The 13,768-nt window shown below is 40.8% G+C and overlaps 1 protein-coding gene across 1 annotated transcript; it reads right to left on the bottom strand.

Moving 5' to 3' along the window:
* Positions 1-1,473: 1,473 nt before the first annotated feature.
* LOC148128345 (vomeronasal type-2 receptor 26-like) lies at positions 1,474-12,758 on the bottom strand. Its single transcript, XM_087935137.1, has 9 exons — positions 12,683-12,758; positions 11,141-11,254; positions 8,662-8,906; positions 8,516-8,535; positions 8,306-8,409; positions 6,959-7,809; positions 3,539-3,757; positions 3,011-3,140; positions 1,474-2,378 (listed from the first exon to the last, which is right to left on the bottom strand). The coding sequence occupies exons 1-9, from the start codon at positions 12,756-12,758 to the stop codon at positions 1,474-1,476; spliced, it is 2,664 nt and encodes an 887-aa protein (XP_087791263.1).
* Positions 12,759-13,768: the final 1,010 nt, after the last annotated feature.

Genomic DNA, 13,768 nt, shown 5'->3' with positions numbered 1-13,768 from the left:
AAATAATAAGAGTCCCCAACTCTGCTGTGATGAGACCAATCAATGCAACTAGCAAGAAGAGCGATAATGTTACTGTCCTACCAGAAACATGCATAACTTTTGTTGCTGCTTCAATTTGTAGCAGCTGAAGTTTCTGGATACCCTTCAAGGACAGCCCAATAGTAATAGTCCAAGCAGGAGGTTACCAGGGTGTCCAGCAGGACAGGACATGTAGAGTGCTGCTTAATTTACCAGAAGCAAAGTTGTACAATTGAGTATCATCAGCATATCAAGGATACCTCATTTCATGTGAAAAAATCAACTTCTCAGGTTGAAATCAACAGGAACAATATAAGACCTTTTTTTATTGAAATGTTTGCCAAGGCTGGACTCCTACTCTCATGTGGGTAGACACACAGGAGACATTTTACATTGGGATACATGAGGGTTAAATAAGGTTTCAAAACTCCAGCCCATTAATGCCCCTTATTTTTATTGGTTGATTTCTGGGTGGACAATCTTCCTCTTCCCAGCATTCCATCCCAGTAGTTATTCATTTCCAGTAATCTCCTTCCCCTTAGCAGTTGCTATATCCAACTATTGTCAGCATTATTAATTTTAGTATGACAACTGATTTCTTGACCTGTGAACTATCTTCTTTGACCTGCCAACCAGCTTTCTGAACAGAATGTGCTAAGACATTTATAACCTTGTTATTTCCTTACAGATAACATTCTTACACAATGTCTTACTTAATATCTTGTTATACTTTCTTAGATTACACAGAGGCTATACATGGAGTTACATTTGCTCTGTTCTTTAATGGAATAATTCTGATTTCTCTCACCTCCTGACAATGGATGAGCTTACTCTGGGGTCTTGTGTAGATGTGGAATAGGAGAGGGAACAGCACTGACCCCTGTGGTACCTCACATAAAGAAGGTCCAGGGTAGGGTCTCACCTACCCAGTCACCATTGAGTCAAATAAGATGAGGACAGACACAGTATCTTCGTGTGATGACCCAGGGTGGGATACAAAACAAACACAGTCACAGAAAACAGGTGAAGCCCCTTTTATTCCTTCATTTTGCTTCCACGCTCTGAATATCTTTGACAGAAGACAAAAAATTCCCACACAGTTACAAGAAGAAAGAAAAAAGCAACAAAAAGCAGGCAAGGCTGGAGGACGTCCACAGATAACACACACTGGGAAGGATGCCAAACTCAGAGAGGAACCATAAACTAGAGATATTTCCATGCTTTGTTTCCAGCACTCGCCCATATGCATGTCCGTCCTCTTATTCAGTTGTCAAAGCTGCAGCCCATGAAAAGGACCAAGCTCCTCTCCTCCTTTTATTGTTTCTACACAAAAAGAAGGACTTGGATATGTCCATGTTGAATTTTATTCCCCTCCTAATAAAAGGAATTTAGATGTTGTTAACTTATTCAATATCATAGAAGTTTTAAAGTAAAAATTACTACTTTCCACATAAATCAAACATTCTTATGCCTCATTATATTTTCTCTCTGATTCAGATCAGGCCTCAGTAGGATAATGTAGCATTTAGGGAGAAAGATACAAGCCAAGAGACCAGTCCCAGAGGCCAAGATGGAGAAGATCTCCACAGCCACCATGGACTTCCCTTTGGTGCTCAGGTAGCTGGGGAGGAAGGTGATCCAAACACTGCAAAAGACCAGCATGCTGAAAGTAATAAACTTGGCTTCATTAAAACTGTCAGGCAATTTCCTAGCCAGAAAAGCCACAGTGAAACTGATGAGGGCCAGGAAACCCAGGTAGGTGAGGACAGCATAAAACATTGAAGCTGAGCCTTCCTGACATTCAGAAATGATCTCACCAGTCAAGGAGTGGAAGTCCAAGTTGGGAAATGGAGGGGAGGTTACCAGCCAGGTGACACAAAGAATAGCTTGGATCAGGGGACATGCTATGACAATGGAATTGGTCAGTGATTTCCCTAAGAGTTTCCTTGACCTATTCCCCGGTTTGGTGGCCATGAAGGCCAGAACCACCATGACAGTTTTTGCCAAGACAGAGGAAACTGCAAGAGAAAAGAGAATGGCAAAGGCAGTTTGTCGGAAGAGACAGGTGAGCGTCCTGGGTCGACCAATGAAGAGGAAGGAGGAGAGGAAGCAAAGCAGGAGCGAGAGCAGGAGGAGGTAGGTGAGATCTCTGTTATTGGCCTTGACGATTGGTGTGTCACGATATTTAAGGAAAACTGCCAGGACTCCCAATGTGATCATGGAGAGAGAAAGAGTGAGAGAAACTAAAGCATATCCCAGGGTGTCTTGATAAGAGAGAAAGTGGAGCTTCTTGGCAATGCATTGGACCTTGTCCTTGTTGGGATACTGGTCTTCTGGGCAGGGATCACAGGAAGCTGCATCTGAAATAAAGTCACTTTACATTTGGTGGTATATAAAAAAGGGGAAAATCATCCTTCAATATTGATTTATTCAATATTGAAGGTGATTTTTCAAGAGGCAATTAGAAATTCTGTTTTTTTTCTGAAGACTTCAATTCTCATCCAAGAAGTTTAAAGCAAAACCAGAAAGTCCCGTTTCCTCTTGAAAAAGCACCTTTGGGACAAACAAGTTCTCTACTTTGGATTTTGGATTGACTCATTCTGACTATTTGCTTCTATAGGGAAGGGCAGGAAGAGAAAGTTAGGTAGATCTCCCCTTTCTCTAACAGGTCTATCAACTTCCTGGGAGACTTATAGCACTGACAAAAGATGCTCATCTTAAATAATAAAAATTAAAACTTGACCCTCAACAACCCACTCCTTCACGGAAAGTTTGATTGCTGGTTTTATTGGTGGGTTGCAAGAGAAGGACTAGAAAATCTAGAAAGGGAACCCATGAATTCTTCCCTGAAACTATCCTGCATTAAATTGCTGTGGAGCAGGAATGGTAGTTAGGAGGATAATTTAGATCCATCAACTCCAAGATTCTTCATAGTTGTTTCTACTGAATGGTTTCCTTCATCTTGGAAGACCTACACTGAAATGTGCTCTACCTGTCTGATTAGAAATAGTCCCTTCTGGACAAGGGGCGCATTGGTAGCAGCAAACTTCCTTGCCTTCTGGAACTCTCTTCCTCTCTCCTGCCTGGCACCTCTTGATGCCACACCTGGCAAAGGGCACCTTCTAGAAGGGAAAAGAGAAATGCTATAGGTGGTCTAAGCAATTAATATGTTAATATATTCATTTGTACATTTTCGTTTCCATTGTCAACATGTTTACAAAGGGTCTATTGGAACCCAGGAAATGCTATAGGGGGATTAAAGCCAGTGACACTCCATACCACCGATAGATTCTAGAGATTTGAACTGGGACTTGGCACATAAAAGAAGACTTGGGAATTGAACTACAGCTTTCCTAAAACAAACAGTCATGGGAATCTAATTGAATGGGAATCATCTATGGAAACAGGTGTTGGTTGCTCTAAGTGCATCCTGGATTTCAAGCAGAACGTCAAATATTTTACATGCAATCCCCAAAAGAGAATGAGTCTTTTGCTGAATTTCTTTGACCTTCCAGCTCACCTTTCTTGACCAGACAATTGCATTGGAGTTGATGGTGAAATCCTGGCCTGGGGGAGCCCCAGGATCTATTTGTCCAACTTTCACAGGGACAAACGATAAATTGGGGAGGAAAACCCAGTTCAGAAGATCATAACCAGCAGATCCCAGTCCATTTTCTGAGAAGGAGATTTCATCACCAGCACTGTTGTTGAACTGGACATTCCTCAAATAGGGAAGAAGCTGAAAGAAAAGAGATCTTCAGAAATTGGAGTCATTGGCTGAAAGCCCCAAATGAGACATAATGGCTGCTCTCATTCTGGGCTGGTCACCGTCTTAGGAGATCTTCATGAATATGGACAACTGGAGGACAGAAGGGAAAGGGGGACAACAACATGATTAAAACCTTTGAATAGATGAAGGGTATGAATAGGGTTCTAGAAGGCATTATTTTCGATCCTAAGCAAGAATGAGGAGCATGGGGGACATGCCCTCAAAGTGACAGGAGGGATGTTCAGAAATAATGTTAGAAAGGATTCCTTCACAGAAAGAGTAGAGGAAGCTTGGAAGCAACTCCCAGTGTAGGCTGTGGGTCAATCTTCAGTATCTGAGTTTAAACATGCTTGAGATAAACACATATCCATCATCCAACAACAAATGAAAATGAAATAAAAATAATTTGTAAAGAATAATAAAAAATAAATTAAAGAGAAATAAAAAAGATAAACTCAAAGGGCACACTTGATGGAGCATTAGGTTTTTTTCTGCTGTCCATTTTCTATGTTTCTGTCAGGGTTCCAAGTAATACACCGACAGCAAACAAAATTCCAAGGAAGGCATTTTCCTCAAAGAACAATTTTTTTGGATATATCATATTGGCACAGGCTGGTGAAAACCGACTCTGACTATTCCTGAAGTTTCCACCTAATTAAAAGTAAATGTTTTTCACTTTCCCAAAACAATTAGTCACATGGTCCAATCATGTTACTATCTAGTTGCTGGGTAACTCCTGTCCTCTCCTTCCGAGCACGTCCAGGAATGTCCTTAGTTCCGAAGAAAAAGTATTTTGTTTTGGTTACAACATGCCAATTATCTCCATTCTCCCCTCCCTGTTGCTCTCCTTTGGTGTGTCAGCATAAAAGTCTCAAAATGGCCTCAGACAGGCCAGCTTCAGAGTTGACAGTTTCTTTGTTTCTAATTAAGAATGTCAGAAAACGTTTCTTTAATTCTCTCTTAATCTTTCATCTCTTACTTCTTGTCCTGCCCTAAAGTGCTCTGGATTAGAAGTCAACCCCTCCTTCTCTGTGACAGCCCCTCAGATGGTGGAAGATAGCCATCATGTTACCCCTAATCTTACTAATTCATCAGGTACCTAGTTCTTGCAACATACAAAACCATGAAAACCAAACTCCACAGTGAGAAAGCACTGAGGGGCACAGGGGATGGGTGTAAGAGTGGAAGGACATTGAGGTGGAGAATGAAAAGAAGGAGGGGTATTTGGTGGAATCAGCAAGGTGGCTCTGAAGCTGCCACGGCTGAACTAAGTGGAACTGAGCCTTTCAGCCTTATGAGCCTTCCTAAGATGCAGACCAGTTATATAAATCTGGCCACAAGAACAAATAATCAAGGCTCACTACTTATTTTGTCGTTAAGATGCACCTTGGAGGAATTTTCTCCAGAAATAATGGGAGGTACGCCTTCAGAAAAAAGGATGAACTTATTATATTTATGCATTTCAGAAAGGAGGAGAAAATGATATTTTAATTCATACACATGTACAAATCCAAGTAAACATGGACTTCCAGTTTGAGCTTCTTCGGCAAGGAACCGAAATCCCCAATCATGTGTGGTTTTGATCCGTGCTCGCCACCGGAGCGCCCCGAGCCAGCTGGATTTCTGGCTAAGCCATCCCGTAGAGGTGGTGAAGAGGGGGGAGACCACCAGCAGGGTCAAGGAGAGACGCATCTCTCCTCCTCAGCTGGCCATTACTCCTTTTTCCAAAGGCAGCGGTGGTCAGAAATGGCCACCCCAAAGAAGAACTCGACCGGAAAAGAATGTGCAGGAGGGAGATAAGAAGAGAAAGTTTTGGTTGACTGAGTTAAACTGAAAAAGCAACAACGTAAGGTACCCTGGAATTTGAACTATAAAAAATGATATTGTTCCCAAAGAAGGCTTTGAGGCAGCGAAGGAGAGAGGTAAGGGAAAGGATTTGCCTTTTCTTTCTTCCCTTCCTTATACTGACAGCTAAGAGATTTAAGTAAGAAATTGACAAAAATCCACTTTGACATCAATAGGCATTTAAGCTGAAAATAAAATGTCAAAGGGATAATAAAGACTTTTGGATATATTAAAAGCACCTAAGCCATGCCCACAGAACCGGTTGTTAAAAATTTGAATCCCATCCGTGGCTGAGTGGGCTTCCTATGGGTCAATGCCAATATGTTGCTCCTAATAAATCTTTTGGATCCTTCTGAAGCTTGGCTCAAGGCTCATGATTTATTTAGGGCAATCTCTGGAACCCTGACACTGGTTTTATGCATATTTGATGCAGGGATATGATGCCATAAAGATATTTAACTCAAGAAATTGACGTGGGGAGCTTCCTCTTTAAATATCTCTGGCCTGAATAAGATCTGTCTTGACTTGAACTGTCCTGACCCAACCTAGCTGCCTTAAGACAAAGGCAGCAGCACAACCTTTGATTGGTTCAGCTAAGAATTCTATTTCTTCACAGATAAAAGGCTGCTTCCAACTAATCAGCTCTGACAAGAAAGAGCCTTGCCAAATTTTGGCAAGGCTGCCAAAAAACAACAGATAAGAAATAGTTTTCAGTACAATAGTCTTAAAATACCAACTGTAATGTCCACAAGGCTGAGTTTCAAAAGGTCTTTGCTTCCTACAAAGAATGTTCTCTGCACAGCTGCCTTTTATCTTCTTGAAGGAGGGGCCATTACCTTACAGCCTTACTCCCAAGTCGCCCGTGCTGTTGTAGCTGCTCTTTCCTACAAGCAACTCTGCGTTCACCCGTGCACTAGGCACAAGATCCTCGGAACCTCCTCATTGCTGCTGCCAGCCCCCACAATCTCTAAAGGCAGCAGTCCACTCCCTAATGGTTCTGGCCCCTCATCTGAGTCCACGCTCTCCTCAGCCATCTGCACCTGCTGTTGGATAACCACAACATCAATTCAAAAGGAAGAAACAGTACATTGACTTCATTTTTGAGGGCAAGGTAGTAGTTTTGCCAAAGTCAAAGGAAGTACAGAAAGGCAAAGCCAAGTTTGAGGATCCTGTGTCAATTCCCTCGTAAACTTCCCCTGTTTCCCAGGCCTGTCCTCCCCTTCCCCTTCCCAAAAAGCTTCCCTCCACTCCAGGATCTATGGCAGGCTGGCACTGAAGTAAGACAAAAGAAGAAGTGAGGTGGCAGATCTGACACTCAGAGATTACCTGCCAGAACTGGACATTTGAGATCCTCTCTCCAAGTCTCAGTATGGATGGTCGCCTTTTGGATCCATGCATTGCATGTAATGCATGTGCCAGAGCATAAATGGCATTGTAGATATTGTAGCTTTCTCCAGTCATGCTTGTTTCAAACCAGTAGGATGGCAGATTCTGTACATTCTCCTTTCCTGTACATGTTTTTTTCCCCTTTGGAGGGGTCTTTCCAGGCTTGTGGATGTTGCAGTCAAAGACCAATTCCCACCATAGTGGGAGAAAGACATCTTCTTGTGGGTTCAAAGGGTCTAAAGACAGGAGAAAACGGCTGAATTCTGAGACATCCCCAGTGTGGTGCCTAAAATTCAAAGCCCCATGGAAGGGCTTTATAACCTTCAATAGATGTTGAGATTTCAACACATTAAGTTTCCAATTGGATGTAAAGATCCAAACTTTCAGAAATGATGCTTTTCTAACTATGCCATAAACATGCACAACTGTGTGTACATTTGCAATAGTATTAGAGTCTCCAAAGAGAATAATCACTTCCCCTTTAGACCAAGTGTTAAAAATATGGTTTACTTTTGAATCTGAAGCAGTAGAAAGATCAAGTGTTATCATTTGAGTGAAGGCCAGGCAGATCTCCTTTTCCTTGAGCATTGGCACCAGAGATGAGGTGAAAAGTTCTCCATCATCATTTTCAGGGGCCACCAGCCCAACCCAGTTCCACTGGAAATACAGGAGCAGCTGGACTAAACCCTCAAACTGAGCAAATTCCTTGGGATTGATCCGGAAGAAGGAAGGATAAACTCTTCTCTCTCCTTGAGAAAACTCGAAGCCAACACCAAGCTGGAGAAAATGAAAATCCCCTTTTAGAGACAAAGTGTTGACTTGCAAAGTTTCCCTGACCTGCTCCTGAGTTTCCATAGGTCAGGGGATGGGCCTCACAGCTGCACCAAGGAATTCACACCTCAGTCAAAACAGGACACAGCCTTGCCAGCCAAAGTCAAGGCCATCTCCACGGAGACCCACAATGGCTGGAGGGAGCGACTTATACAACCCTCAATATTGCTTCGTTGGATAATTTGACTGGTAACACACTTTGGGGGGAGGGGAAAGAGGGTCAGAGCCAAGGTGCAAACTGAGTGAAGTGATAGCTGGCTTCCCATAGGAAGAGCCAACATGGCACTCCTAATAAACCCCTGGATTTTTCTTTCTAAATGGCTTGAGACTGCTAATTTTATGATGGAATTGGTCAGAACCCTGACACAATGTACACTTGAATGGTGACTTTAAGGGCCCCCATTGTGTGATTTCTTGCCCCACCAGTCAGATTTACTCATTGTGAGTGGAAAGCTTCATCTTCCTCCCTTCTAAGGAAGAGACATCGGTTACCTATTTTGCCTGGCTGTGATAGATCATAAGTCAAAGGAACAAAACATCCACATAGAGAATAAACTCCACTGAAAGGTGAAGAAAGATATTAAACTTCTATGAATGTCAGGAAGTAATTCCTCTTTCAGAAATATATCAATATTGCTTTGTGGTTATATAAAAATGTATCTTTACATAAAAAATACTGAAATCAACTATAGGACGAATGGTCAAAATCAAAGAATTCTGATGTGTGTCCTCTCGTAACACCTTTGTTTTCATCCTTAGCTTCTGTGTGTGTTTCTGTTCTTTGTGTGTTCCATATTGTATCCAGTGCTTACCTGTGGGATCTTGAAGATGCTGAAGATGGAAGCCATCAGCCTTGAGGATTTGGGCTCATCACATCCAATGACAGAGAGTAGAGGGTCCTTCATGTAACATTTATAACCTGGAACCATTCGGCCTGGTGTGGAGAGCAGGGAGAGGCTGATCCAAGAAATCCACCACTCCTTTTGGTAATTGTTTTGGATGTGGAAGCCAAGGGTGATGTTGGGGAGGAGAAACAGATTCTTGTTGACTTCTTTAACTGCAAACATTAAGGCCAGGAACTGTTGGAAGTTTTTGGGTATAGGCCTATAGTGAGAAAAAACAGAGGGGGACCTTGCAAGGAAATCCTGCCTGCAGGTGGACTTTGCCTTATTGTTTTGTCATATTTTTTGGGTTAGTTTTCAACAGCAAGTCCCAAGTTTCATTATTAGGATTAGTGAGAAAGGAGAAAGGCCCTATCTCCACATCATGGACAATTTTATACGATTCTACCATCCCTTCCTTCTTTATATGTTCATGATGATTTTCAATCATCCAGGTCATAATTGCATCAAAGGTGGCTTTTATTTTGGAAAGGCAACTGGACTGATTTTTGAGAAAAAAACAAAATGTTTCACCTTGGACGTTTCATGAATTGTATTGGATGTATGCGTATGGAGATGGAAGGACAGCTACTGCCAGTTGAGATTGGTTGGTGGGAGGGAGAATGGAAAGGTTGTGTTTTCTTTGAAGTCAACTGGTTTTAATGCTCTGTGGGTGCCATGGTGGGTACTTGGGGGTTTACTTGCGAGCTCAGGGTGACCTGAGGCAGAAGTGTGGAATATTCTTGGAACAGCCAAATGGACTGCAAATTGGGGGATAGACATTGTCTTATCCCTCCCCCTCTGTTGAGGATGGGTTGCTCAGTTCTAACATAGATGGCCTCTTTGACCCCTCTTTCAAACCAATGGTCCTCTCTATCCAAAAGGCAGACCTTGCTGTCCTCAAAAGAGTGACCCTTATCTTTCAAATGCAGATGGGCCACTGAATCTGGTCCTGATGGCTGAGATCTCCTATGTTGTGCCATGAACTGATGAAGTGGCTGTTTTGTTTCCCCAATGAACAGATCTGCACATGGCTCACTGCATTGTGTTACATATAACATGTTGCTCATTTTGTTTTTTATCCTTAAGTTTCTGCCTTAACATATTCTTGGTTGTTAGTCTCTCCCTCGTCTGTAGCAGTGGAGGTCATGCTGGGTCATTTTTTTGGATTTGATGAATACCCAGCTAGGATAGCCACAAGTTCTGGGGGATTCCTTGAGGTGTTTTAGTTCTTTTTCTTTTCCTTCTTTACTAGTAGGCAAACTTTCAGCCTGGTTGATCACTCCCAATTTGTGATACATCTTGTTTTTTCCTCAAAAAAAAAAAAAATCATCCCATTTGCCTTTTCAAAATAAAACCCCCCTTTTTTCAGTTTGCTTCCATGACTGGAATCCTCCCCAATTGCTTCTCTTCCACGCTAATCAATTTGAGTCTCTCTTGGAGCAGCTTCTTCAGGTCTGGCCACCATTGCTGACCCAAAGACTCCAGTGGGGGTCACAGCACAGATGGAGTGAAGGCCATTATTCATGAGAAATATTGATTCTCAAACTCAGGGATTTTGGCACTACCTCACATTGGAAAATGACTGAGCTTTTTGGGAGGGTTTAGACCATGCTTTTATGTCCAGATAAACATAAGTAAACCTCTTTACTAGGCCAGCAAAATCTCCAAGGTGTTTTTCCTCTCCAGTTTCATATGGTGTAAAATCATCCAGAGGAAGACTTCTGCAAAAACTAGGAATTCTAGCCTATTTCATTGATTTGGCTATTTATTGAGGAAAGGACAGAAATCTGATCTATACAAAGTTGTATACAAGGATCTTTGCAAACATCACTAGAAAAGTATTTCTAAAAGGAGTTTCTCAATCCAAAAGAAAGAAAACAATCATCTATATTTTTCCATTCAGGTGAATCTTACGAGATTCTATAATTATGAACTGATCCTGGTTCATTTTGAAAATATTCTATACTGGAGAAGGTGATAGCTGCCAGGGGCAAATTCCCACCAATAACCAGATCACCAGACATGTAATATTTCCATTTATTGTTAGCAGTCATTGGGGGCAGGAGCCAAAAGAGCAGCAGCAGCAGCAGGAGAGGCAGCCCAATCATTCTTGTCACCTTCCCTGCAAGATCAGAAGTCAAGGTTTGTGGAAAGCCGAATTGCAGGGAGCACTTGAAACCTCTGCAAGCTTACACAGTTATGGCTGCCTTGCCAGCTGGATGGCCTCAAGGCAAATTTATCTGAAGTCCTTTTGCATTAACACATTTGTATTTTATCTCTTTATTTGTTCCTATCTGGCCTATTCTGAAAGTAGACTATGTGTTGTATCTCATTATTTATTTTAATAATGAAGTCACAAGACTAATCAACCATAAATGAGCATTGTATCAATCATGCCTTCTCTTACCTGTTTTTGGCTTTGACACAAAGGGCAGCTGAGTCACACCAAAGCTCAGCGTTAGCTCTCTGGAAGACCAGGTGATGTCCTCCAGCAGGGCATATTTTTCAAAGCAAGTTTTACCTTGGAAGATTTTTGTGGGTTGAAATCTCCAGGGGAGACATTAAGAATTACTGTTCTTCTGATGATTTCAGGGAAAAGCAATTGTCCTACCCACTTTGCAATAGATGTCATTTGCACATCAGGTGGGGAAAAACATGTTTGTGTCTCTTGTGGCTAATCCACAGAACAGATAGACTTGAGACTTGAGATTTTAATCTACCTGAAAGTGAACACCTGTGCAGAAGATGGAGTTTGGCCTGTGTCATACTATGTTCAGATAGAATGGGTGCTAATGCTGTATGGTGGCAGTCAGGTGTACTCTAGGAAGTATGAGCAATCATGTCAATATCGAGATGGAATACCTGGTTTAGTTATACCCCAAGACAAGAAATGGAAAGGATTGATTGATTCATTGAACTGATGGAGATTTAATTCTGTCTCTTTGATTATCTAGTCTATTGACTGATTGTTTGATTCTTAGTAATAAGTTGATTGATTGATTTTAGTAACAAGTAACCTTTTGATTTTTTCTCTAACTTATCAATTAACTTTTATTAATTACCAACATTCATTAAGTAACTGTCTACCTATCATATTAATTAGCTATTGTAATTGTTTAATGTACTATTGTCATTGACCATGCCAGCCAGAAACTCCAGAACTCCAAATCCTTCATTACCAAACAACAACAACAAAAAATCTCTATCAATGACTTCCCAGACTCCTGTACATGCTTCAGATGTCTTAAAACCATCAATGAAAGCAAAAATAACATCAAATGCTACCTATGTGACAATCAAGCCCACCTTGCCTGCTTAAACTTAAACAAAGACCTAGCTGATCTCCTAAAAGCATCAGATACTTTCCCTTGTCTATGTCCATCATGTTTTCCTAAGCTAAACAAACCAAGTACCCTGCCTGACAGAGTTGATAGCATAGAATCACTCATGCACTCAATAGGAAAACGCTTAGCAACATGTTTTGAAACAATTATACAAGAAAGCCTAATTTCTCTTGAAAAAAAAATACAGCACTGATAAGCGACTACCTATCAGCTCAAAATCAAATCCCAACCCAACAACCACTACCACAACCACTACCTCAACTATAATCACAACTACAACCAAAAATAACCACCAGACCACAACCACAAATAATTACTATCCCATCAAATAATTCCACATAAGATATCCCCTTACTCATCAGAGACATCATGGAATGTGATCAGAAACATCCAAATGCCATCTTATTTGGTCTTGAAGACACCAACGAATCAGATGACATCACCAAAGTTCATAATATCATAAGCAACTCAAATACAACAAATATCTCTCCTGAAGATATCATTGAAATAACCAGAGATGGCCCTGAGTTCAAATACAATGATGGCTCCGTGGCCCCAAAATTTTGTAGAGTTGTTTGCAAAAATTATTTTTATCAGAAGGATACCTCCATACAAAGATTTTAATTCTGTATTCCAAATTTCCTTGATGGCATAGCTCCTGTGATACTGGGTTACATACATTTTGATGCGTTTATTTGGACTCACGTTTTTTTTAAAAAAAAATATTTGTTTTATTTTTAATACAATCATTCTATCTTCAGGTGAACAGTGTGTTGTTGAAAGAACATATTTGTTAAACAAATCGAAGTTACAACATCCTCAAAGTTACAATATCCTTCATTACATATTAATTCTGCAATATTTAACACAGTAATGTCCACCTATTAATTATATTGTGATCAGACAATATTAACGTAGGTAGTATTCAACATATTAGTCATCATATTATCTTGTCTCTTTTAACACATCATCTTTATTTTGTTTTCCTTTTTCTAACTTCCATTTTTATTATTAAACCATTGATAGAATAAATCCCATACCATATAATATTCAGTTTGCTCTTTCTCCTTAATTGTGTTTATTTGGACCCGCAGTTTTGTGAATGACAAATGCATCTACCTCACTTCGCTATCTAGAGTGGTCCAACATTTAGACTTTGGTAGGGAAAGATCTGATGAATTCCAGACCAGAACCTATTGGAACATCTTTGAATCCTACTCTATATGCTGAGGTTGACAGATATTGCTTTCACACCAGAAGAATAGCAGTACAACAAAGGTCAAACTAAACAAACAGGGTGGAACCACAAAGGATTCTAAGCCACAGAAGTATACATTAAGGTTAAAAAGAATTGAATTGAGTGTCTTTTCACATGCTACCTACTGAGAGAAACTGAGATGGTTCTGCAAATACAGTAGAACCTCTGGTCATGACCATAATTCTTTCCATAACTTTGGTCGCAACCCAATTTAGTCATGACCCAAACCTAATTTTGGAAATTTGGCACTTACAAAAAAAATGGTGCAGAAGTGGAAATGGCCACAAGAATAAAAATTGAATTTTTTGGTCAGAACCTGATTTATTTGTGGTGAGAAGCATTAGTGAGCAGAGGTTCTACTATATGCCCACTAGGATTTCAACTGACCTGTTGAAGCACCGTTTGGAAACACACCCAGATTTTTATTGGGGGT

This window comes from Pseudonaja textilis, chromosome 1 (assembly GCF_049901715.1).
Source record: "Pseudonaja textilis isolate UNSWEBS1 chromosome 1, rPseTex1.2, whole genome shotgun sequence".
Classification (NCBI taxonomy): Eukaryota; Metazoa; Chordata; class Lepidosauria; order Squamata; family Elapidae; genus Pseudonaja; species Pseudonaja textilis.
Note: the sequence above shows the minus strand (reverse complement) of the source record. Positions and strands in the feature narration are given on the sequence as shown.

What these genes read in the sequence shown, in the direction of transcription:
- LOC148128345 (XM_087935137.1), bottom strand. Translation starts at nt 12,758, where the DNA reads ATGTATGTAACCCAGTATCACAGGAGCTATGCCATCAAGGAAATTTGG. An exon ending in CAATTGTCTGGTCAAGAAAG is followed by an intron (nt 3,141 to 3,538) that starts GTGAGCTGGAAG and finishes TTTCCCTTCTAG; the next exon opens with AAGGTGCCCTTTGCCAGGTG. An exon ending in GACTATTTCTAATCAGACAG is followed by an intron (nt 2,379 to 3,010) that starts GTAGAGCACATT and finishes ACTTTATTTCAG; the next exon opens with ATGCAGCTTCCTGTGATCCC.